Here is a 27,455-nt window from a genome sequence, read left to right as displayed (position 1 = left end):
CCCCAAAACCCCTAGGGTTACCCCCCATAAAGGTGGTACCTCGAGGATCATGAAAATTCGGTGGTTTGTAAAAGTAACCTAGTGGCAAAATATGTATATCACTGATGTGTAAGGGCCCAGTATTTCCCCTCTCAAAAATTGTACGTGCCAGGAGAGGTGACCTGAATGTTAACACAACACAGTCCCCTTGGAACGACTTGACTGAGGGGCCCACCCATGCTATTCTTCGAACCATTTTAAATTCCTGGAAGAGAGACTGCTTTAAACCCGTTCTCTGACCCAAGAAATGAAGGGCCTTGTTCCTCAAAGTAGCCCAATGTTAATGGGTATTGTGGTGTAGGGGAGGAACATTTGACAAAACCACTGTATACGGAGTGGCTTCTGGAGGCAAGTTTAAATTACATGAGGGACGTGTTTTATGAAAGGTTTGAACAGGCATAATTTTAACCTCCTGTCTTGCCATAAAGATTCGAGATTTTATTAAAGACAAGGAGGCTAGCATTATCCCGCCCACCCTTCCCATATGGGATGAGTGAGTGGGGATGTTCTTTATTACAAAAAAGAAAGGAAGAGAAAGAAGGAAGAAGGTTAGAATGGTATTTTTCAAGATGTGTGATAAAGGTGAAGTTGATTAATTTAGATGTTTTGGAATGTTGGATTCTTTTCAGGATGTTTCCTAGGATGATTTAATTTGTGGTTTGTGACATCGCTCACCCTCTGGTATACGCGATTTGTAACAACACAAGTGTCATTAGAAAGGTTCTCATTAAAGGATTGAGTACCTTGTGACGAGGTGGATAGCTGGTACGATGGGCCGTGGCTACTACCCGTCACTGTGTATGCAAAACAGGAGTCCAGAAAGGTGATTTACGACCTTAAACCCTGACGAAATTGCCACTAAGTAAAACAGGCAATAAAACATGTCGCCCCATCTTTAATCGGTCTGCAAACATGCAGTTGGTTCTAGATTTGAATAGGCCCACGAGTCGTCAATAAAGTTGGCAGTTATATCAATTTTAATCTGGTTTATATCAATTTGTGTGGCTTATATCAATTTTAATCTCATGGGGTCTTTGTTTTTTTGTGATACACACAAAACACAATTTTCTCACTTTTTTGTTCTGGACACTATGTATTCTTTTAGGCGAGATAGCTACCTATGATGAGGGACATGGGCATGACTGGTGAGAACCAACCAGTAAGCTCCTTTGGTGTAGCGCACGCGCGGTGCTATCTCGTCATTTCACAATTTTTTCTTGAATTTTTTTCTTGAATTTATACCTGTTTAAGTGGAGGGTATTCTTGGAACACAGTGACTGACAACCTCAAAGATGTTTTAGCTAAATTACAAATATTTTGGGTTTTAAGCATTTTGAGCAATACCTATGAAAGAAAATAAGGGTTGTTGGTGGGGTAGATAAATAGAATTCCCATTCCCATTCCTACACATGAAAAAAGTTTAAGCCCAAACTCATCAGATCTTTTTGCTGTTGATTTATTTAATTTTGCAGACATGTAGGTGGAATACTGTGGATCCAAGATTTGTGATTCGAAGTTGTTAAGGAAGACAAACAAAAGAGAAAGAAGATGGAAAACAGAGAAACTTTATATGGTTGAACATTCTTTTTTATTGTGATGTTTCTAAGTTCCATTCTGAGAGCTTTTAAGTAGTGTTGCTGCTCAGAAGGAGTTAATATAACGTTATGCATAATGCTAGCCTCCTTGTCTTTAATACAATCGCGATTCTTTATTCAGTAAATCTATAAGAATCGCCATTCTCTACCACCACTTTCTTTTTTTTGATAACATGATGTTAGCTACTGCTGCTCTTACGGATGCAGTATGCAGTGTTAACAATATCTGCATTGCATATGGAACCTTCTAAACCCTATTTCTGGAGATTTACGCTTTGTTATGCAAATGCACATTCGACAGTTGAACTTTCAACCTGATTCATTGGAATGCAATTCAGATCAATAGGAACAGGCTCTCAAGTGCAGCTCTGCGAACTCTCACCCTTTAGTTGTGGAATAGCAGACTCATCCTTGTGCTAACGGCCTTACCAACCAAATAGCAGAATAAGAGTTCTAGTTATTACCCCTTATACAATAAGGATTATTGGATGGCTCCACTGCCAGGAACACAGAGAGCCTTAATCACAATTGTAAACTTCCACTTTTGTGTAAGTTTACAATTGTTTGCTATTCACTATGGTATTTTACGAGTAGTACGACTGCAGAATCTCGGCACATAAAGACTGTCCAATGTTGTTATGTGTGCAGGCTCTGCAGTCGTAAAGATACTACTTGTAAAATACATCTGTGACTAGCAAACAATTGTAAACTTGCACAAAAGTGTAAGTTTACCTTTGTGAATCAGGCCCTGGGTCATTTTTTATTTTAAATCCATATGTTTTTCATTAACTAGGACAGCAGATATACTAAGGAAAAAAGCATACCAATACTTATTAAATTTTAATCAACTACTAGTCTAATTTTCATTAATAATTTAATGTTTTTCATATTCTCCAAATACAACACAGCAGAGCAAAAGAAGTAGGAGTTAATGTAAGAGTAAAAAGAGACAATAGAAACAACAATCATTTGTATATATAAACACTATGTGCCGTATTTAATATCTCATTAGCAGCCTGCCAGCTCCCTAGATTGTCGACTGACAGAGAGCTGCCAGACAAATTTCAAGATTCCTGCCTGCTGAGTGGAGTCTCTGGGTCTTGAGTGTAACCGCTACTGTGGCAGTTTGCCTTGTGGTCCTGGGTCAGAAAAAGGAGGGATGTCTCCCTGCCCTAAATAGGGGGGCAGCCGCCACTATGGCCCAGTTGTCCTTTGGTGGATGGGCTACCAGATGAAGGGAGTCCAACAATGAGGCCATCTGCAAGGCATGTGGCTGAGAAGATCGTACGACAGGGGAGGTTGTTGCACAAGTTCAAGAAATATGTGTCAATTTGTGTGCTACTGTAAAGACTACAGTAGTTGTGAAAGAACTGCTGTTAGAGGACAGTGGTCAGTGGGTCGGCTTCAAAATGATCTGACCAAGATGTAACTTTGCTAGCCATATCGCCTTGTCCTGCTCCGAACATTCAATTTCTACACATCTTATTCACTAAAGTCCACCACCAATCTCACCTCATGAGACCTTGTCAGATGTCGCTTCTGACATTGTTCTGCTGATCTGTTTGGAGCTTCCAAATAATTACCAAGTGACTGCAGAAATCTGTGTCATAGCTAACTTCTACCTCTGTCCAAACCACAGTTGCTCAAGTGAAGTGAAATCGGTTCCCACAAAGAAACTGGAGATCAACTCAAAAGACCTCATTCATAATGTCCTAACTGGCATACTGAAGGGGTTTTATTTATTTCATTCATAAAAGTTTTATATAACGCGAACATGACCCAAGAGGGTATCAAAGTGTTTTACAAATGATCATATGGAACAAAAGAATAAAACAAACAACAATATTTTGGAGATGGTATAGGATGTGGCAGCTCCATGGGTGTGGGAAGTTGCGATCACAAGGCCCAGGGTGACAGATATACAGACAAGATAGTAACCGTCAAGTAAAAGCATGGATGATAATATTGCATCAAAACAGTGTTCAGGGAGTAGGGCCCTATGGATTCAGGAGTAGAGATTTGTACAACAATACCATTTAACTTATTTTTTTATGCTGCAGTTGAAGGGTTCATTCCATTCTGATTGCAGGGAGCAAGTTTTTCCAAATACTTGTAGCAATACCTGAGAAGGCTTGGTTGTATTTTTTCTTTTCGTGAAATTTCAGTGGTTTCAACAATAAAGTGCTGGTGCTTCTAGATGATCTGCAGTCGCACGAAAGCTCAAGCTTTTGTGCAAGGTATCTTGGTGTTGCAGTGCAGTGCTTTATGAGTTATGCATGCAATTTTAAATTGTATCCTAACCTCATATGGGAGCCATTTAAGAGATTTCAGGATGGGAGAGATGTGGTCATTTATTTCAGATCAGATGATGAGTCTTGCAGCAAAGTTAAGAGAAGCTTTTAGTGGGGCCAGCTTAGATCTAGGTAATGCACATGGGGATGCACTTCCATAATCAAGCCTGGGACTTACTAGATCTTGATAATCTGACTTGAAGGCATGGGGTCGGGGGAAGGGCTTTATTTTCCTAAGGATGTTAATTTGTAAGTTAGCACATTTGATAACTGTACCGATGTATATTCAGGTTCTTGTCAAGCGTTATTCCCAGTGATCTTGTGGAGATCATAACGTGGAAGGCAGCTAACAGCTGTTAATTGCTCCATCCACTCTTTAATACCATGTGACTGTTTGGGAGGGGGGATTAAGAGGAATTCTGTTTTAAGGGCATTGAGTTTGAGGTGGCTGTAGGTCAGCCATTTTTGAGTTTTATGTAGAATTGTGTTGAGAAATCTGAAATTCTCATTGGAGGAGATTTTCAAGTATAGCTGAGTGTCATCAGCATAAATGTAGGAGTGGATGTTAGATAATTTTATAATTTCTGTTACAGGTTCCATGAATAGGTTGTAGAGAGTGGCTGAAAGTAAAGACCCCTGTGGGACGTCTACTGTGGCTGTGTGGGATTGGACAGGGACTGATTAACCTTGATCATTTGAGTTCTATTGTGAAAAATGAGGCCTACTATCATAGGACGGGACTTCATAGCTCCATCCAGTGTTCCAGTAGGTCTAGGAGGCTGTTATGCTTGACAGCATTGAAAGCAGACGAGAGGCCTGGGAGAATTAGAAGACAGGATTCGTTCTGATCCAGCATTTTTTTCAACTATGTGTTTTAAAGCAGATTCAGTGGTGTGACTCTGACAGAAGCTGGATTGGAATTGGTCTAGCAGTCGAAATTGGTCTATGTGGTTGCATATTTGGACATGGACACATTTCTTCAGGAGCTTTGCCAGAGTCGGGATGTTGGAGTTTGGACGGAAGTTATTCAGATCTATGTGATTTGCCATGTTTATTTTTATGATGGGGTTACCTGCCCTGACTTTAGGCAGTCAGATATAATGCCATGAAGCAGTACGGTGTCAATTATATTAGTCCAAAGTGGGAGGAGAGACATTTTAATCTTGCAGACAAATTTGATAGAAGAGGGTTACTGAAGTGGTTTGATGATTTTAATGCTGTTAGCATTTTAAGAATGGCAGATTCATCAAAGGTTTTGAAATGTGTTACCAGAGGCATTGTTTTTGATGGTGATCCTTTGGAGGCAAGAGGGCTCAGCTATCAGGGGAGGCGGGGGGCTGATAAGAGATAGGACCGGAAGGTGCTCCATAGCTGTCCTTAATTCACTTTCAATCTTTTTTGATTTTCCAGGAAGAAGAAGGCATAGTCCTCACATTTGGCTAAGAACAGGACCCACTTGGGGGAGGGTTGAGTTGTCTATTGGCTTGTTGTTTGACAAGTTTGAATTGTTTTCTAGGTTGGTTTCTGGCATTATCTAGTTAGTTTCTGAAAATATTTACTTTCGAGCTTCTGGTGCACTTGTACATGTTTCTCAGTGATCTCAACCGCTTGAGGTATTTGGGGGCCAGTGAGAATCTCCATAATCCTTTAACTTGTCTCAGATTATGTCTTTCTGCATTTAGACTACCATTGTACCATGGTTTGGTGTCTTGGTGTCTGTGGAGGACAGACTTTTTTAGCTATAAAGGTGCAAGCGAATCTAAAATGTTCTTCATGGAATTACTGTAGTGATCTGTAAGGTCTTGGACATCTGACATATCCGGTGGAGGAGACAAGTTGTTATTATTGAGGGAAGTCACTTCATTTTGGTTTATATTTCACAGACTTCTTTTTCAATGTCTGAGTTTCTTTAGTTGAGCCTTTTTATTTCTAACCAATTGCATAACGTGGAAGGTGCTTTGGTGGTGGTCAGTTCAGTCACATGGGACCATAGATTTGAGTTGAATGGACTTGGCTTTAGCAAGGATTAAATCCAAAGTCACACCCAAGTTATGGGTAGGACTGTCACAGATTTGGGATAGATTGAGGTCTGTTAAGAAGGTTTATAGGTTGTTTAGATCTTGGTCATTTGAGTTATTCCAGTGGAGGTTGAAATCTCCAAGGAACATCTGGGTGCTGTGTTGTCCTACGTTGGTCGAGATGATTTCAAAAATCGGTAAACTGACAAAATCGGCTTACAAATAAAATGAAAAAGACCATCTACAGGACGCTATTGGCTTGATTCAGAAGACAGAAGACACAACATGGTGATGGTCTTGCAAGAGATAGGATGATGTTTTGAATCTCAAGACTGTTCAAATCTGGGACCTGGTGGGAACTACTGATAATGTGTATTATTTAGTCAAAAAGTATGGAAGATAAGGGGATGAATTTAGGGATAAACGATAAAGGAAGATCCTCTTATTTCCGGTGCAATGTCCTTCTCCATGGTATCCTAATGTTAGAGATATCTGCACTGATTGATAAGCCCACTGGTTTGCCTTCCTTCAGTAATCAGAGGAGTTTCCATTACCACCCAATTGTAAATCAGGCCGAAGAAAACTTTGGCAGCTCAAAATGAAACATGGAGTGCCAGTCCAACAAAAATGTACTTATGGATTCCATAAAATAAAGGTGGCTTGAAGAATGAGAATGACCGTGCTATACTGTATGTGTATGGTTGTCAGATCACGTGATGTTGCCTGTTCAAAAAATGCAAGTCATGTTTGAATGTGCTTAAAATGCACAGTCACAATTGCTGACCAAATATATTACATTAGTTTCATACAGCATTTCACAATGCTCATTAGCATTACTTACTCATCTTCTTGAAATGCCTGTGGCCTTTAATACAGTCAATAGAAACTCCAAAGAATTTTGTGGTAACAAATATAGGGTTACCCTTGTGATGTCAACCACTAACAGAGTAACTACCTGATCGCAAAGTGCGTGCACTAAGAAACATGACAAGATATGAAACAGTGAAGGGTGTGCAAACTCACATAGTTTACAAGTTTTTTCACTTTAGGACACATGCGTGAAAATTGTAAATTCTGAGATGATTTAAGTCACATTCATGCTGCTAAAAAAACATTCTTTTTGAGAGGTACAGTTTGCAGGAAACAGTCTGGGCCCAATTCACAGAGGGAATTTTAAATCTGCACCTGTAAAAATACTCCTAAACACCGAAGTACATCTACGATGCCACTATCACCACATATGAAGGAAGTACATTTACCATGGAGGAACCTCTTCCCCTTAACCCACACAAAGGACCTAATTTCGATGGCGGTTGGATAAGTGCATCACTGAAACCACAGATATTGTGAAATATCCAAGCATCACACAAAGAACAAGTGTAGCAAAAGAACCACACCCATTCAGCTGCAGAGTGGCAAGGGTCTGGTGTGTAGCTGGTGGCGTCTTTTGGAGCACACTGCACATATATATTACTAAAGCATGGTGTGGAAGCACACTGTCATTTACAGACCGCACATTTTTTATTGAAATGGTCTCAAACTTTGCACTGGCATACATTTTCACTGACAAAACTACATAGCATACAAATAATAATGCGCGGAAATTGTGTTTTAGTGAATATTTATCATTTGCTTATCACCAAGTAAAGTGTCTTGATTTTTTTTTATCCTATTCAAATTTTTGTTTTCATCATACTTCAAATTTACAAAATAAAGTGCTTTTGTGCTTTTTCAACTGATGATATACTTTGAAATATTTGTACGGTTCATTTCCAGGTATTTAACTTTTGTTCGAAAAAATTGACATTCTGCAGAATTTACTTTCACACTCTACATACTCCAGCAAGATTGTCATATGGTTCACTTTACAAAATCCTTTGACTTTGCAATCAGGGAAGGAAAAGTAAACACCAATCCCCATGTTCAACGAATAAGCAGCAATTTGTCAGAAGACAGAGCCTGGCATTTGACGTCTGTGAAAAGATGTCAACAAAATTTAAAGGCATTTTTATTGCTCATTCGCCTTCTGAATTCTAGCATGGTCATTTTGGGGGGTGCTGCATCACCCCTCCATCCCCAACACCCATTCTTCCAGCGAATATGCCTAGTCAAAGGATGGACATCAAGAGCAGACACAGGTTCTCTGAGATTGCCATTGCTATGAAAAGCTCAACACTGAGGGAGTGATTCACAAAGGAAAATATTACACTTTTGTGTAAGTTCACGACTGTTTGCCATTCACAAAGGGATTCGCGAGTAGTATCTTTACGACCAAGGACTCTCTGCACATAAAAAGATAGGACAGTCCTATTTTCTGTGCAGAGACTCCACGCTCGTATAGATACTACTCGTGAATACAATTGTGAATAGAAAACAGTTGTGAACTTACACAAAAGTGTAATGTTTTCCTTTGTGAATCAGGCCCTCGGTGTTGAGATAGTAAACAATCGTAAACTTACACAAAAGTATACGTTTATCTTTGTGAATTAGGCCCAGGCTGTACAACAAGAAAGGGGGGGGGGGGTGCAAAACCCGTTTCAGCGCTAAGAGTTGTGTCACGAGATAGCTGGTGGTGATTACGGATTCATTGCCTTCGCTCCATAGGTGTTAATCCTCTGGTGGTTGAAATCAACTCTTCCGAGATTGTCTGTCCTAAGATTGTCTGTCCTAAACACAGTGATGAATCCTGTTGCTTCTTAGTGTCAACAGAATCCAACATCCACTGGTGTTAAATAATGCCAGCGGTCTTTACTGACATCTGTTTAAGTACAGAACCATGACATATTCTCTTGCATTTCAAGCAGCTAAACCAATCTGGTGAGGTTATCAACGGTCTGCGACAGGTAAGACATACAGCTGACCACATACCTGCAACTTTCAAGGCTCTGCCCCAGCAGGACAAATCACTCACCACCATTATCCGAGTGTTTAGTGATTACACATAAGCCACATTTGGGATTTAAGTGCTGATACACCAAAGCGTTTTTCTAAATCTGTGTCTATGGGTAAATGTGATAGTACAGAAGGGGGTGTGTTTCTTGAGACAAACACAGAAGTAGTCATATGTTTGCTGTCATTGCCTCCATTTTCACTAGCAGTGAAGTTAAGGACTTCCGCCAGGATTTCAACCCGCCACTGGATTTTAACCAGACTCCAAAAAGTTTTGTGGCCCAGGAGAGCTAACTAATACCGCAGTGTTAACCTAACTATAACTATGAGGGAAAGAAAAGACAAATTCTGTGGCAAGAAAGTTCTGCTTCGGGTACATGGAGAGAAACATAATGAGACGAATTAACTAATTGAAGGCAAAAAAAATGTCTCTGTGGTAATAATGTCAATTTATCCAGACATTTTAACGCATATTGATACAAACGGGTTAGTAATGTGGGAGAAAATTATTACATTTATTAAGAAAGAAATCTACACTCATTCGACACATCCGATTCAAAAGAGGTTTCAGCCACAATTAAAGATGTGGTTTTGTATGGAATCACAGGAGTTCTATTTTATATAAAATAGTTTGTGCTCAATATAAACTAGTTAGAGACACTGGAAAACGAGCCTTCGTGTACACCTGCATAAAAGGTGTGCCTTTTTTTATTTAACGCATCCCAGATGTTTTAAAGTTGTCAATGTATACACTGTAGTATCTGTGAAAGCAAATGTGTCCATTCATAACCAGCCTAGGGAAATACCACAGTGCATTTTACGTTTGTTAGGTGCGTGTCCTACTGGGAAAAGCCTCACTATTCAAGACAACAGGCCTTATAAATACATGCAACGTGTTTGGGATTCTTCTAAATCCTTCCAAATCCCGAGCACCCTCTTGAGATCTCTGCTGCTTTGAGAGCAGTGTCTGAAATAGCTGCGGCCTCGGGAACAGAGCGTTTTATGTAAACGCGGGTGTGCATGAATGGAGAAGCAAAACAGCTTCATGACAAAGAAAACATCGTTCCTTTCACTCTACTTTAATTACGTTCACATATTTAAGGATTTGTTTTCCTACTGCGATCTAATCAATTTTCCAGAGTCTAATGGGGAAGTTGCCATCTTGTGGGCAAAACTGACCACTGTTTATAGGCAGTAACAAAACTTACTGCCCATAAATAGTGGTCACTTTTGCCCACAAGATGGCCGTTTCGTTTTAGCAGTCATTGTGTTGCATGGTGTCGGCAGTGCTCCTTATAAAATTTTGAGCTGTTTGCTCTAGAAGCAAACATTTTGTGAAAATGTATGAAGTATGCATTAGATATTGCGTCATTGCTGAAGTGAGGCCCATCCTTCTGTACAGAGAAAAAACAGCAGCTGTGGAATAACATAACTCAAGCGGCCCTCGGTATGGTATGGCTCAAAATGATGTTGACCCTTTTCCCAATAAGGCCACGTGCAAGTCTCAAGCCAGGAGATAAGCAGGCGCCTCAATGATGTAGAGATATTGGGCGAGTGCCTCCCATTGATTGGTCAATGCTGCTAAACTAGGGTGTGTGGATATATGTGCTCCACTCAGCGCTCATGCTGTGGTTTGCCTGGCACAATACGCGTCTCTGGTGCGATGCGCATGTGCTATGGGACTCGCAGAGTAAGGCAGCACAGTTCTGCACCCCATGGTAAATCTCCCGGTTTTCTAACATCTATCTCCAAGAAGAGGCGGCCATGATACAGATAAAAGGAGACCACAACTGGCCTCGAGGCCCTTGTTCGATTGACACCCTTCTAATAGCTTTTAGCTCAGTTTAGACAAGGCAAGTAATGGATAACCTTCTGTGGAGTCATAGGGTGTCTGCCATTGCTCTGGCATTATATTCACTCTATTTAGCGTTAGATGGGTGGGAGATAGCTCGCAAGCGAGACCCTTCCAGCTCCACCATTCACTCTGCCATTGTGAAGGGTAACTCTACTACCAATGGTGGCTGTTCAACCCCTCAGTCTAGAGCGGCGGATATGTCACTCCACAAAGTGAAAGCTTCTCTTCTAGAATTAGACTTTAGAACTACCGTCCAAGCAGTGAAATTGTTGCATTTCAAAAGAGGCAACATATTCACATCCCACAGATCAACCAGACCCCCTTGAAATGTCCATTCCATGCAACGATTCACCTGGTCACAGCAAAAAGAGCATGACAGGATACGCTGCATCTTCATTAAGCTTCATGGCTTCCTCTATGTCCGAGCACAGTCTACAAAGTTTACTGCAGCCCCTCTAAAGTTGTAGGATGAAGAATATCACCATACCTATTACCTAAGATCAAGAGCTCTGGTGGGCTTTGTAACACAGCCAGCAGAAACATCACCAGAAATTGCAAGAGGTATAAAACATGATGACAGATTGTTCCCTGCTATGCATAAAGGAACTGGATTTCCATTCCCAACCACACCTGGCAACCTCCAGCTTTAGTGTCTAGAAGGAAATGAACACCTGTGTCTATCAAACAACAATCAGAAGTAATAAACCGGGACCCTGAAGGGAGGTCAGTACAGCAGAAATGTAAGCACGTAGCGGTAAAATTAACCCAAAAAGTGTAAAGATGCAGAAGTGCCTTTTTGTAATAAAGCAGAAAGATTTCGAACGGGTTAAGTAGGTGGGAAAACAGAAGCTCTCCTTAAAAAACAAAGTAAATTTAATGTAGCGTTGTAGCAACTGCATCTAGTGACAGCGCGTTAATTCCCACTCTGCAGAATTATGGGCTCAAGCCGCAGGAGAGTGCCCATACTGAGGGGAGGGAAATTCAAAGCCACTATTGCCAAGTGGGAAAGTGCAATAAGTCTAGTAACACCTGTATCCACATGTTGAGTTCACATCACCAGTAAGTTTATTTTCTCAAAGGTGCTCTGGCATTTGAGCTGATAATGGGTAGAGCCTGGTTCTTAGGGTAATAAGTTGCTGCAGTCCATCCAATACCTGTGTGCCCCCGAAATATCGAGGCAGGAATCTCAAAGACATGAAACCTCGTAGACACAATACTGAAGGACAAAATATCGAAAGTAAATCTTGGATTTGCTATTTCTAATTCCACATGGCTTGACGCTGCAGGTATCTTCAAGGCGCATACATGTGGAGTCAAGAATAGTACATCTATACTTCCTCTATACAGGGGCGTAACACAGGCCCCCGCAGCCCCCGCAGTGCAGGGGGGCCCCAAGCTCCAGGGGCCCCCCTCAGCAGAGCACTCTGTCCAGAGAGCTCCTGATTAAGTCCGGAGGGCGCCCCTGCACGTACCTTGCAGGGAGGCCCCCTCAAGTTTTGTTACGCCAATGCCTCTATATGCAATTACCTTTTGATATTTTGTCCCTTGATACTCTGTGCACGAGATTAGTGTATCATTATATTCCTAGCCTCCATATTCCTTAGTACAATCCCATTACCTTCCCGATGCTGCGTGATCGTGGGTAAGTTACTTTATTTCACATTATCGTCCTTTAAACAAATGTAATGGGTGAATATTTTGAGCATGCATGTGCTTGGAAGGTCAGCTGAGTATACCTTTCAGCACCAGGGTGGAACAATCCCTCATTACCTCCTTGTCCGTCTTCCCTGACCCAGTTCTGTGAGATGTATCTCCAAACTGCAGAACTTATTCCCGAGCCACTAAAAAATTATTCACCTAAGATGGCCGCCATTTACCCAGCCATCCCATGAAGGGGAAACCGTAACATCACTTCCTGTCAAAACAGCAAGCATAATACATACCCAACAGAAAGCAAAATATAATCAATCCCACCTCCGGGAGGTAGGGCGGGAACCAGACTGTGTCAGGGAAGATCTGGACTCGGAGTAATGAAGATTACCGCAAGTAACCGGGGCATTCTGAAGCTGACCGCCTCTATTCGTATCCCAATTTAAAAACTGCTATTAGACCAGACAAGGGTGTGAAAATCCCATTCAGGAGATCCACGGGGGTCACTGCTGGTAATTATTGGTCGGAGGAGGCAGTAAGCCAGCGGGCGATAATGGCACACCGCTTCGCTCTGCTCTCGCTAATTAGCGCCTAGACGGACTAGGCCGCTCAGTGATGGACTGTGAGTCCAGCACATGCGTGTATACAAGGGTAAGTAGGGCATTAAGAAGGAAAAGGAAAACTCATTGGCACAGTCTGAATCTAATGTTAACAGAAGGATTAGTAATAGAGACACACCATTCAAAGACCATGAAATCTTGACTTACAATTTTAAAAACTACACTATTGCGATTACATTGCAAGTTATTTGTAGCAAAAAGAGGGAACCACCGGTGGGAGTGAGAAAAGCTCCAATGCAACACACTCGCCTGCCTTGGGGATGAGGCTGATGTTTTTCTACAGGGACGGTTCAATTTATAATTTAATTGTGTGGTATGTAGGTAGTATGTAGATGATGGCAGAAGGTTCTGATGAAAAGCAGCACAGCAACAAACTGTATTTCATCTAGGACTCTGGATAGAGCTTTTTCGATACTTACACGGGCTTCTGATGGCAAATAGCATTGCCACGCATGGACAGCAGAGGTCCGTGCCCAGACCTCTTGTTGGTGCCATGGACTGCAGAGGTCCGTGCCCAGGCCTCTCGCTGGTGCCATGGACAGCAGAGGCCCGTGCCCAGTCCTCTCGCTGGTGCCATGCACAGCAGAGGCCCGTGCCCAGTCCTCTCGCTGGTGCCATGCACAGCAGAGGTCCGTGCCCAGGCCTCTTGCTGGTGCCATGGATAGCAGAGGTCCGTGCCCAGTCTGCCGCTGGTTCCATGGACAGCAGAGGTCCGTGCCCAGGCCTCTCGCTAGTGCCATGGACATCAGAGGTGCTTGCCCAGGCCTCTCGCTGGTGCCATGGACAGCAGAGGTCCGTGCCCAGGCCTCCCGCTGGTGCCATAGACAGCAGAGGTCCGTGCCCAGGCCCCCCGCTGGTGCCATGGACAGCAGAGGTCCGTAGACTTCTGCGGTCATGCTCCTTATGAGCGAGGAAGTCTTGGAACAAGCTTCATCGACGATGGACAGAGCTACTCACCCTGGGCAGTCAGAGCCTGTCCTTGCAGGTCGGTTTGTAGGCATTTAATTTTTGTAATTAATATTTTTACACCTGGGTGTTTGGGGGAGGGGTGTGTGTCTGTGTGTGGGTGTGTGTCTGTGAGTCTATATGCCTCTCTGCCTCTCTGTGTGTTGTATATTTAGGGCTGTGATGAGGAAAAATGCCCTGTGCTAGGCCTCATCTCTTAAAAAGACAGCAAGGCAAAAAAATCCTATCACTGTATGCTGTTACCTTGCACTTGTCTGTACCACACCTGATTCTGTTGCCGAACAGCAGTTGCAAGAGCTCACTATTCTATATTGTCGTTTTGTAAAGTATGCAGGCACCACGCGTGGCTTCTTCTGGGCAATGTTAGGAAATGCGCCAAACAGCATGGCTGACAGACAAGAGAATGCTCCCGCCCTATATCGTCTTATGTGGCACAGCAGAGAATCAGTCTTGGAGCGCAAAGTGGTGATGATGGTGAAGCCAGTGAGTAAGAAAAGAATGACCGCAACCATTGTGGCCTTTGTGGTCCCAGGTGGAGAGCCTCGACCAGAGGCCGGGGTAGCCTTTGAAGCACTGGCGTGACACCCTCTGCACTGCTGGTGGCTCTCAATGTTTCATCATTGGCCGGCTCTATGGAAGGCCTGCAGGCCCATCTCCGGATCTAAGAGAGGTGGGACATGTAAAGCGAGAGAAATGTGCCTACCTGCCTTGAGTAGTTAGTTTGTGATTGACTGTGCTGTTCCATGCGGCACTCCTCATACTGGACCCATAGTTCTGTAATAAAATGGTGTTGTGGCTTACTTTATAGTCACAAACAGACCAAATTTAGAAGGTTTATATTCCTTCTTTCAGAGATCAATTATTATCCAGTAAGTATTAGAGTATAATTGTAGCCTCTGGAGTTCATCAAAAATAGGCAAAAGCCTGTCAGAACCTGTTGCTGGTGTTGACACAAGAAAGCCGCCAATGCTTTCCATGATCCCATAGGTTAGATCTTCTGCAATTCGGCCAACTGTCCCGGGAAGCTATTTTCAGCTCTGCAACAAGTTTTGAAAGTAATGAACATATTTAATTTTTGAGAGAAATTGCTTTTTTCATTTGAATTCACAAACTATTATGCCGGGAAGGCATGAGTGGTTTCTGCACTGCACCACACTTACAACATGCATTTCAGCCTACTCTGTCTCGGTGGTGTTTCTGATATTGTTGTCCTTCATTTGTGTCCATGATCTCTGGTCAATTGTAGGCCTATTTCTAATACTTTGTCCTGACCTGTTTGCTCTCTTTAATAATGAGGCTACCCGGTCAATTGGTAGTCAACCAAACCCACACAAGCCATTTCAGTAGGGCAAACGATATGAGATTATTGATGAAGAGGCGGTCAGCTCATGTGGGCCAGGCAATAGTCTTAGATATTGTTTTAGAATTGTGAACTGGAAATTACAGCACTTTAGCGTCATTGTCATGTGTGCATTATTAATAGTATGTTTAGGTATCACTTACTACTCTTAGATCGCTCACACAGGAACACAGAATTGACTATTTCCTTAACTGTCAGAAAACCAGCTACGTCTCCTATCATCACCGACCTTATGGTTATCTCTGACCCTGTGCTGTGCTCCCCTGCCTCTTGGCCAGGCTCGAGCTATAGAAATAACATATACATACACACATGCATAATCCATTTAAGGTCATTACCTCCTGGGAGGAGTATTTCCCTCTTATCACCATTAAATTCACTTTGATTGGCTTGCATCCAGGAGTTAGGTCCTAGTTAGGTGCTGAATGTCATTTTAAGGACACAGTACCGCACTGACAGTAGGTGATAATCCGTGTTTGCAACCACTGTAAAGTGTCTGCCCTCTGAACTTAGAATGGTGCTGCTTTGGGTCAGGCCGACGTGATGGCTTTCTTGGAAGTTAACATTTTAAGGCAAGTGTGATATGAACAGGGCTGCATCCTGTACTTGACGTGTATAGTGTGATCTTTCTGTGTATGCGCGTGTTGTAGAGTGTTCGGAGTTGTGAATGAGACGTGAGTTTACCCCCCTTGTTCACGTGTTACTAGGAAGGTTCCAGATTTGCAATAAGTTTTCTTGTTTTTTTATGTGTTATATTCAAAGTCATGCTTGCTGTACATTAAATATATTCTGTGTACTAATAAATGTGGGTGAACCCACAACTTAACAGGGACAGTCGAGCTAGGGGTCTGACTAGGCTCCAATAGCAGAGCCATGAAAATATTTGGCATGTAAATCCTGCCAGGAAAGTTCAAGTAAACTAGGATAAAATCTCTTCAATATTCGAAAAAATGGATTTCTTTAACATGTGGGAGAATTTCAAGGTGGTACACTAGATTCACTGCATTGAGTGGAATTTATTCGAAGTGATTGTTTTAAACGTGAACTTAAAAACATTCGAACCCGCCTCCCTACCCTGATGACGACGACTGCCATTAGTGAACCAAGAGGTGGGTCATGTACCCCCTAAATATAGCCTATGCAGATATTGGATGTAGAGCAACAGTATAGAGTATTAAATCAGACACAAGAGTGAGTTTTGTACAGCACACATCCAGAACTCATGTATACCAAGGTGTTCTTATATGTGATAAAATAACAAAGCAGGCACAGCGAAAAAAATGTTTTGCCTAGAATCAGACAGTTTGGTCACGTGGGCAAGGTGGGGTTTGACCCCAGGTTTTCTGGTTTCACATTGTGCAGTTCAGCCACTAGACGCAGATCTCTTCGCCACTCCCATTGCCGCAAAGGATATTGGCTCGCCTTTAATGCCAGGTACAAAAGGCTGGCGCGCGGTGTCGGGCAGAAGCCACACGAGCCAGAGCGCTGCTCCTGTTGTGCCCGAGAGCACTGAGGGCCTCATAGAGACCCAGGCTTCTGGCACGAGCCTTCAGGGGCTCGCCCACCTTTGAGTACTAGGCTGGCCTAGTAACAGATTCCTGATGAGAAACAGCACAGTAGCGGTGCATAACACCTTCTGCCTTTGCAGCTGCCAGGGTCTCCCTTCAGCTCTTTGCAGTGTGCAGTGATTAGATTATGTGTCGGTGAGACTGGTGCTGATGTAGACTGGGGATGAGAAACAGAACAGAGCTCCTTTTAATGTTGGTGGGTGTGTGGAAGAGGTGTGTGCTTATGTAAAGGGAGGCTGTAACCGCATCTCTCTCTTGCCCAGGATCCTGTCCTTTTAAGTGTCACCCAAGATTCATCTTTCACTTCTTCATAAAGCACAACAACCGCAGTCTGTGTGCGGTGGGTGGGTTTCTGCTGTCCAGACTGATGAAAAACAGACCAGCGACAGCTTGTATTCAGCCAAGCATCTCTGCTATTGACTGCAAGTGCCGCTGAGGTGCACTGTTAGTGGGGAGAAGTCATCACATTGTGTGTGTGTGAGTTTCTGCTGATGGGGAACAGCCCAGGAGCATGTTTTGGTCTGTGGTATTCTGTAAGTGTGTCTTGTGATCACCTCTCACCTGTGGTGGTGGCACACTGATATTGATAAATGCTCAGCATTACCTACACTTTAAGGCTGCTAGCGAAAAACGACCAGTTTTTAATTTGAGCCGTATATGCAGGTGGAGCGCACCGGGAACCGGCACTTATTTTGCACTTATTTGCCACCACAAACTTTAATACAGACCAAGAGGGACAAAAACACAATAGGGGTAAAGAAGCAGGAATAGAAAGATAAATGTGACAGGGAGAATGCAGGGATAAAAAAGAACCTGCAAGAGTGAAATAAAGCGTCAAGGAGTGTCTGTGGTGTGGATTAAAGAGGCAAGAGGTGGAATCAAGCCTTCGCCGCCTTGGTATTTGGCCACCTGACCTTTGATACTGCAGGCCGAGGGCTTCTGAACACAACTTTGGACCCCGGAATTCCTACTTTTACAAATTAAGCACTAACATACAGCCATGCATCAAAGCCACTTTTCTGCCTTTGCATTTTTTTAGATGAAGTTCTGCATTTGATGTGGAGAAGTGTGGCTCAGGGGTTAGAGGCGGCAGACCCGGAAGCTGAGATCGGTCCTGGACCAGGGTTCAATTCCCCGCCTCAGTGGGTCTTGGGCTAAAAACTCCACGGACTCGATAATTCTCGCCCCGGTGCCTCCTCGACTCACGGGTTCACACTCTGCGACTCTGGGCAATAGCTTGCTTAATCTCCACAACGGCCCCTCGCGGCGGGATGCCTGACTTTCACCTTGTGGATACCCTGCTATCTCACAGGGGAATACCAGGACGGGTTCCCTAAGCAAGCGCCGGGAAACCCTCTGTGGTAGCTGTGCGCTATATAAGCTCAACTACATTTACATTTTACCATTGCACTGTAAGTAGGGTGTGGAGATGACGCAGTCCCACATATACCCGTGGGAGTTCAGGTGGAGAGTTTAGACTAAAGAGGACTTTATTACAATTACACACTGCCTTATGTTGTTTATTCATTTTTATTTATAACATTTTATATAGCGCGAACATGACCTGTGAGGGTATCAGAGCACTTTACAAATGATGGGAAATAAGAAAACAGGGAAGCAAACAAAAACATACCCAAGAGAGGTACAAACAACTTCCTGAAGTGCTGCCAGTTGTTTTCACAGCATGTCGCCTGGCTCTGTGTTTAGGGCGTTGTGCAGTGTGTCCTTCTCCTTTCACCCGTGCCACCTGGCTGGGCGTCAGACAGGTGAGCGCAGGACACACTGTATTCCGCACACATCAATGCAGACATGACTGAGTAAAGTACACACAGCTCAGAATACCAGCCGCACGGGAGGTACCCCCAAGGCATGATGTCCATGGCCAACACCCCCACTCTGAAAGCGTTCGAGCACCAACGTCTTACTGTTGTGACGCGATTCAATGCCATTTTAATTGATATTTCTTAATTACATCTGATCAGAGTACCTTCGCGCTCTGTGGGTCTTCAAACTAGATTATGACGGCCTTGCTTGCGTTTTATGAATAATAAAAGAAACAAGCAAACGTAAAACTTAGGTACGAGAGGCTGATGCTGCCAAAGGGTGGGAGTGAAAATCAGCACAGTGGCACCTTGTTCTATTCTCCCTTCGGGCGCCTTATGCCCTATAAGCTCCTACCAGTGTTCTGTGTACACTCAGGGAGCTATAGGAAGGAACGCTCTAGATTTACGAAGAGGTCAGAGGGCAGCACCCCTCCGCTCGGCCATCCCACCCGTATGCGAAGGCTCGTGTGAGGTCACCGGACTGGTATTGTGGTTCCATTTTGGGTGGCTGGGGTGTGGCCTAGACTGGTTGTTAATGAGGAAACTGCTTCTTGCTGGTCATGCCTTCAGGTGTTGTGAGGCGGTGTCATCCGAGGTCACGCTCTACCTGTACATGTTGAATCCATAAACCGGTGAATCAGCCCCGAAGCTGGCACCGGCTCCCAGCCGGGACGTAGCATCATCTTTGATGGCGTCCACCCCTCCGTTGCTCCGCGGGCACCATCTCCCGTGCTCAGCAGGGACCATCTCCAGCTACCGCGGCCCGCCCCTCCCGTGCTCAGCGGGGACTATCTCCCGCCTCCCGCGGCCTGCTGCGTGCGTCCGAAGCCGGGTGGCCTGGCAGTGATACGGGCGGTGCAATAAAACCGCGCGTTGTTCACACACACAATGAAATCGGTAATAAAAGTAATTACATTGAATCCCGTGCGTTCTGTTTCCAGGCCAGGATTGTGCACAATACATTGATGTACATAGTGCTACCTTGCCAAACAAGCGAAAGAGCAGAACAAAACAACACACAGCAGCGGATAACTAGTGTGTCGTTTCTTTTAAGGCGGAAGGCAACTCTGTTCTACGTGTGACAGGGCTCGCATCTCCATTAGACAATATTGTGATTCTCAGCAAACATATTTATAAAAATGTATATCTTAGTTTTATATAGCACCTAATAGTAGACGTCTGCTGTGTCTAAGCGCTGTAAATAAAAATGTGGCACTATTGACCTTCAATCAACCGCGTGTGTCAGCAGCGAGCTGTGTAATTGAAAGAGCCACTCGGCCCTGCTTTGAACGAAGCTCTCTGCTGAGGTGCTGTGTCTACCTCTCTCATACAGTTAGTGAGTCGGGTTCTGCCACCCGCAAGGATGCACACCACCCATCAAGGCAGGCTCGTGGCCTGGATCCCTGCATCCCTGGGGTGCAGGAGGACCCACCTCCACCCTTTACCTAGACCAAGTACACCTGCACCTTCCTTACAGGCATCCCAGGAGCCCCTCAGCACATCTTGCAGGGGGGTGCGCCGGGCGCCCTGACTCAGGGATCTGTGAAGGGACAGCATGAGATTAACTTTGCCATCTTGTTCAAATCAGTGCAGTCTCTCTCGCTGCTTCACCTGTACCTACTGCAGTGAATGAGAGGCACAGAGGGGCTTCCACTCCTGCAAAGTCCTTAATTCCTACTTACATGTTGTGGCCAACTCGCTTTCAAGGTGACTGTGCGGCGGTGATTAAACCCTGATGCTCTGTTTTCCCACTCCCAAACGTGAGCACACCTTTAGGGAAGGCGGTTACACCCTGCTCCATCATGCCAAGTTCCCTGGGCAGGGAATGAAGCCTGCTCGGTGCCAGGGCTGACGAGCAGCTCTGGCATTCCTCCTCAGGACAAGGCCGGGCTGGGAACAACTGCGGCTCTGGGAAGGCCGGACACCAGCTCTGTAGCGCACCTAGTGTCTGACCTCATGAGTCTGACACCTACAGGGGTCGTTTTCATTTGGGGTCAGGGGGCTCGTCCCACAATCACACTTAGAAGTAAAAATGGCGGAAATGGGCCTCCCACTGAACACAGGGCAACATGTTCTGCAGAAGCAAAACCAGTCTACACTGCCTCAAGCCTGCAAAAAATGCCAAACCTTCCATTTACCATAGCCCGGGCCTGCCTCAAGGAGCTACCAACCCCTCCTTTGCCCATAGCATGCGCCTGCCTCAAGGAGCTACCATTCCCTCCTTTTATCACAGCCCGGGCCTGCCTCAAGGAGCTACCATTCCCTCCTTTTACCACAGCCTGCCTCAAGGAGCTACCATTCCCTCCTTTTGCCATCGCCAGGCCTGCTTCAAGGAGCTACCAAACTGTCCTTTTACCATATACTGGGCCTGCCTCAAGGAGCTACTAAAAAGTTCCTTTTACTATAGCTTAGACCTGTCTCAAGGAGCTACCAAACCCCACTTTTACCATAACTTGGGTCTGCCTCAAGGAGCTACTAAAGCCCTTCTTTTACCATAGATTGTGCCTGCCTTATGGAGCTACCAACCCCTCCTTTTACCGTAGCCTGGCCCTGCCTCAAGGAGCTACCAAACCCCCCTTTTACCATAGCCCGGGCCTGCCTTAAGGAGCTACTAAAACCCTCCTTTTGCCATAGCCCGGGCCGGCCTCAAGGAGCTACTCAAACCCTTCTTTTACCATAGCCTGGGCCTGCCTCAAGGAGCTACTAAAACCCTCCTTTTACCATAGCCCGGGGCGGCCTCAAGAAGCTACTAAACCCTTCTTTTACCATAGTCTGGGTCTGCCTCAAGGAACTACCAAACTCTAATTTTACCATAACTTGGACATGCCTCAAGGAGCCACTAAAATCCTCCTTTACTATACCTTGGGCCTGCCTCAAAAAGCTACCAAACCCCCCTTTTACCATAGGATGGGCCTGCCTCATGGCGCTACCAAACCCTCCTTTTACCATAGCCCGGGCCGGCCTCATGGAGCTACTAAAACCCTTCTTTTACCATAGCCCGGGCCGGCCTCAAGGAACTACCAAACCCCCCTTTTACCATAGGTTGGGCCTGCCTCAAGGAGCTACCAAACTCTCATTTTACCATAGCCTGGGCCTGCCTCAAGGAGCTACTAAAACCCTTCTTTTACCGTAGTCTGGGCCTGCCTCAAGGAGCTACCAAACTCTCATTTTACCGTAGCCTGGGCCTGCCTCAAGGAGCTACCAAACCCTCAAGGCTCTCGCTGCGCCCGACCTAGTGGTGAAACTTCTCCATTTGTTGTTTTTCGGTTTGGACATTCCTCGACGCAGGCTCTGCTCAGTACATGAGTGCAAACACAGGAACAACCAAAAAGAAGATTTTGAAGCACTCGTTGGACAATATGTCATTTGTCTTTCATGTTATATGAGGGAAAGAGTACAACCAAAAATGAGGAACATGAGCATTTTTGGGTGCCAATGGGAGATAATGTTGACCAGTTGCAGATGGCTTTAGCTGGATCCAGTTGCTGGAGCATGGCCCTTGAACATCTAGTGACATTTCAGTTGCATTTTAACACTGCTTGGTGTTTGATGGCAGCCACTGGTTTTAGTTGCCATTTTCTTTAACCAGTAGATTTCCCTAGTTTGTGCAGTTGACCATTCCATACATATTACAATGGCCTAAGAGGAAGGAACATACAGTTGAACCTTGACACTAAACCGTGGGGTGATCATCAGGTCATGAGTTCGAGCCCAGGCAAGCCCAGCTCAACCTTCATCCGCCCGAGGTCGGTAAACTGAACGCTATTAAATTGAGTAATTATAACAGGTTATTTACAGCGTTAGAAACATCAGAAGTATGGCACATAGTGCCACATAAACTCAAAACAAGTTATCATTAACCACAATACAATAAATATGTCCAGTAGAAACCATTTGTAACTGGGAAACTAATTTCCAGCAAGGAGTCTTCCTCCTAGGTAGAGATGGCATGCAAGCACTCGCCTGGCAGAGGATGTATTAATGTGCCCGCTTGCTATCAACATCCTTGGAGGTGGACGGGCACGAGCTGGAATACATGTGTAGAGCAGGAGGTAATATCATGGGGAAGTCTCTTACGGCCTTGCCCTTTGACCTCTCAAACTACAACCAAAAAGTCAACCATGGCAATAGTCTCCACACGAAATGCAACACAGACAATGCACTGCTTACTGCCAACTATGTTGCTTAAAATAAATCAATGCAAAATCACAACTTCAAAGAGAAGTGGTACCAACACTTGCAGCCCTGGGACCCTCGAGCGGTCCAATCATTTAAGGCACTTGCCCTCCACAGCTGGAAGCCAGCACCATTCCAGAAGAAGAGCTTACTGCTCCAAAGACTGGCGCTGTACCCTACCCAAGCAGGCAGTGTGTGGAAGGGGTACAGTGCCAACCTCTCTCAACTAACAGCAGCGGAACTCAGCAAAGTATACTTAATGCCACACTGTTTGACACGCTCTGAATAACACACGGAGGGTCTAAAGGTGTCATCACCTCAACACACACTATCAACGCTCAGCTCAATCTAGTGCCGTGAAGCCATGTGAATGGCATATGTGCGCTATGTGAATATCAAACACAATACAATGCCATACCATAGTTACAAACATTACAGAACATAACATAGCAGCAGGCCAATACAATGCCATACCATAGTTACAAACATTACAGAACATAACATAGCAGCAGGCCAGGTGTGCTTACCTGGCCTCAAGTGGATGGCGCCCCAGCTCCAACATCCATGCTAGTCTCCCGGACAGGGAGGGTCCACGGAAGGGGGGGGGGGGCGGTACTCAAGTTTCGGTTTCTTCCCAACAAGAGAGTGTCAGATCCCAAGATGTCGCAGAACCTCGTTGCCCAAATTCAACATAGCATCATTCAGTGCTGTCACCTCAGTTTCCAAAAATGCGAAAAAAAATCAAAACCAGAATCCTAGAGGAAAAAATGCAAGATTTCCCAAAAGCCCTGAAATAGTTCTCAGCTAGGAATAAGGTCCAATCGGAGTTTGCAGAGTGCCGGAGAGCTGTCGCCGTATAGACCAGAGTGGTGCACTTGCGGAACTGGCGCTAGGTGGATGGAGCGGCCGGGGTAATCTCCCAGGCTGGTTGTGTAAGCAGCTGCTGCTAGGTTCTGTCTAAGCCCTCCTCCTGCAGCTTCACTCCCTCCCTCGCTGGAAATGGGAGTGAGTGAGCGAGGGAGAGAGAGAGAGAGAAACTCGCAGGAAAGTAGGTCACCCCGCCGCTCGCTGCCTAACGACATCATTAGCAACCGGCTACATAGCTCAGAAATGAGGCTGGAGCCGAGGAAGCTGCCAAGGTGCCGGTCCGCTTCCTCTTCCCTGCCCAGTGCCTGCTCTCCTCTTCCTGCAGGAAGAGGGTCCCCTCCGGCCGTCCCTTCCCTGGCAGGACCCCCTGTCCGGGGCAGGCGGCCTGCGCGGGCGCTGCGCGTCTCTGCGCCCCAGGCAGGGGGCGCACCGGTAGGTCAGCGCACCGACGGGTCGAGCATCCGGAGGACTTGGGAGTGGAGCCGGCAAAATCACGCCCGGGAACCCCGAGCGAGTGACAGCATTGCGCCCCGAAAGAATACGATGGGCAATGTCATCTCTCTGGCACATGGGAAGCCCCCAAAACTCCAGGGAGCGGGGTAGGTCACTGGACGGGAGCCGTGCAGTCATGCTGGCGTAGAAGACAACGTCACCTTTAGCTGCTTATATGGCAATGGGAGGGTAATTGCCCACATCATGTAAATGTGGTGGGCACGAGCCGCGGCGCTTCTGTTCTCGACAGAGATGGACGGCGAGCTCTACCAGCCGGCCCTGGTACTTCAAATAAGATATCTGATGGGGTCACTTCTCTGGCGAGCACATGGCGCCATTTCTGTTACGTGTATTGCTGCCACAGATCACTTTCTCCATGTAGATTAATATAATCTCTTATACCTCCTCCTGCCGTGATTGGGGATTTATAACGATTTATGATGATGTAGACACACATCTTTTCACACCATAGAGGGTTTTGCACCGTTTTCATGCCACAGGTGGGCACGCGGATCTCTTTTCCTGTGGTGAAAGGCACCTGCATCTGTTTTTGTGCCATAAATGGGCATGCGCATCTCTTTTCCCGTGGTTATGCTACCTGCATCAGTTTTTATGCCAAGCTGGGCACATACATCTCTTTTCCTGTGACTGAGGGGCGGCTACAACTGTTTGAATGCCATAGGTGGGCACACCCAAGGCAGTGGTTGTTGGACACCTGTATCTGTTTTCATGCAAAATGTGGGAGCACACACATCCGGTGCTTTAAATGGAAACATAGAAGTGCTGGCACTCACTATACATAGTATCTGTTTTCCTCCGAGAAGTGCCGTAGCATAGTACTGAGAAGTGCAGATACTGCCACTTTCGAATTAAATAAGTGCAGGTACTCAGTACCGGACTGTACCTACCTATTGAAAGCACTGCATGCATTGTATTCCTGTGACTGAGGGGCACCTGGATCTCATTGCTTGACATGACACTTTTTTCTTTCCACAGTTTGGCACATGAGTACCTCTTACTGCTACAAAGCAGCACCTTCGTCTGTTTCCAGGCCAGATGCACGTACGTCATTTCATTTCGTATAGGACACATACATGTATTTTCCTCTCATTAAAGGACACGCATCTCTTCTCGCGCTAAAGGTGCGCACATACATCACGTCTTCCCATAGGAGGACACTCGCATCCCTTCTTTTGGTTTGGTTCGCTTAACCATGCTCATTTTATGTTATTGGCCACACGCACCTGTCGTGATATGAACATGGAGTCTACCTCCTACGCACAACCACTGTTGCATACCACCCATGAGCAGTCACCGCTCTTTCCCTGTGTGATACGAACAGGCAGCATCCCTTCTGAGAGGGCTGAGGGCCTCGTGGTGCGCGCGCACAGTCTTCTAATACATGCACCGTCCTCCTGGCGCGAGAGGGCACGCAGATAATGTTATGATACAGACGTGGCTCGTGCCTGTGTTGTATCGACACGCACGAGCAGCTTCTGTTCTTTGCTTTAAATGGATGAGCCCTTTGGTTACTTTGGCAACACGCGGCTTATTGACGTGCACACGGCAACGATCGGCTTCTTCCCTTGCGTGACACAACCCACACGCACTTTTTCTTGGAATGTATGGACAGCTGCAACTCCTTCCTTGCCATGATGGACGTGTATACAGGTGGGCCGGCACCCACCCCATGATCCTCACATGACATGCAGCTTTCTGGACGTTGATGTGAACTCTCATGTATGCGAACTGTTATAAATGGCAATCACTGCTGTACGTGCACTATTCCACCGTGTTATCTTCCATGTAGATTTCTGCATCCCTGATTATATTCTAGCCATAAGTCAACACACAAAGCTCCAAGTCTGACAAAGTTTGGACATGGATGATTTGCGAGACTCCTCCCCTACCTTGAAGCAACATGAGTGTGGAAGGTGGGTGCCACTATTGCACCGGGAAAAGTAATTCAATTCCATTTCCTTAACCGCACCAGTCATTTTATGCCTCTTTTCGTTCTTTTTATTGCACAACCTTGTTCCCTACATTTGTTTTCTGAGCCAACCATTTTTTTGGTAGTTGTTTCTTGTAGTGTTTCAACAAGAGAACATGCGACCGCAATGAAACATGAGACAGACACTCACAAATATTCATTATTTGACTGGAACGCATGGTGGAGGTCGCGTACTGGGGGCCGGATTTGCAAAGGTAATTTACACTTTTGAGTAATTAACATTTTTGAGTAAGTTTACTACTGTATGCTTATTTACAAAATTCGAATGCCAGTAACTACTAAGGATAAACAATAGTAAGTCCAACACCACACATGGCCAACCAATGGTACTGGAACGCCCTCTTGTAGGAAAAAATGGAGTAAAAATAAACCTCTGTCACTGATCCCTGCATTAATACATTCATTCATCCGCCGAATCACTCTTGAATCTACCCACTCTTGCATTCACCCACTTACCTATCCACAAAAAAAATAGATACTCAAATAGGCAAATGGATGATAAATTGAAAGGATAAAATCAGAAAAAGACATACTCCTAAACTTAGCAGGCATATACTTGCACTACAAAAATAAAATTACACATAGAAGTGGGTGGCTTTCTGCAGTGGTATTTTTTGGACCTGAAATCCTTGGCGTGGTTTTCCACCAACTTTTTGCCTTCAGTTCTCCTGTTTTTGCTGTTTTTTATTTTCGCTGGCCTCAGGAATCTGCGGACTTTATCACTGCTAACACGTACTAAAATGCTTGTGCTCTCTCTTTAAAATATTGGCTTCCAAACACTGGCACCTTTATCTTGCCTGTAAGTCCCTAGTAAACTACCACGTATACTCAGGGCCTGTAAAGTAAAAGCTACTTGTAGGCCTGAAACACACAAAAGGTGACGGGAGGCTGCGTGCAATAAGTATAACCAGTGGCCAGCATTCCAACCCATTGTTCTCTTGTTCACCATGCCACCTCAGTTTGGACCCAGCCATAGTCAAATCAGTCTTGACCCTGCTTCAGTCGGAGAGGTCCAGCCTGAACTGCCAAGCCAAGTCCTCCATGTTTGTATACCTGTTAATAATAATTTTAAATATAGTTTGTAATTTTCAGTGATTTATACATTTTGATGTAATTGCTGATAGTAATTTACATTGTCGTAGCAGGTTGCTATGTTTGTAAGGGTGTAGAGTGGGGAGCGAATTAAGTATAATTAATTACCAATTAATTAATTATTGATTATTAGTTTATTGTTA

General features: G+C 45.0%; 1 protein-coding gene across 1 annotated transcript in view; it reads right to left on the bottom strand.

Moving 5' to 3' along the window:
* The window catches only part of LOC146829363 (neuronal PAS domain-containing protein 2-like), a 498,088-nt gene extending 474,304 nt beyond the window's left edge, over positions 1 to 23,784 (bottom strand). The window contains exon 1 of the mRNA XM_085608028.1: positions 23,378 to 23,784. Coding sequence (XP_085464154.1) covers positions 23,378 to 23,412 — 35 coding nt within the window. The 5' untranslated portion in view covers positions 23,413 to 23,784. The remainder of the gene's footprint in view (positions 1 to 23,377) is intronic.
* Between the last annotated feature and the right edge of the window lie 3,671 nt (positions 23,785 to 27,455).

Source organism: Triturus cristatus, chromosome 5_2 (assembly GCF_964204655.1).
Source record: "Triturus cristatus chromosome 5_2, aTriCri1.1, whole genome shotgun sequence".
Taxonomy (NCBI): domain Eukaryota; kingdom Metazoa; phylum Chordata; class Amphibia; order Caudata; family Salamandridae; genus Triturus; species Triturus cristatus.
Note: the sequence above shows the minus strand (reverse complement) of the source record. Positions and strands in the feature narration are given on the sequence as shown.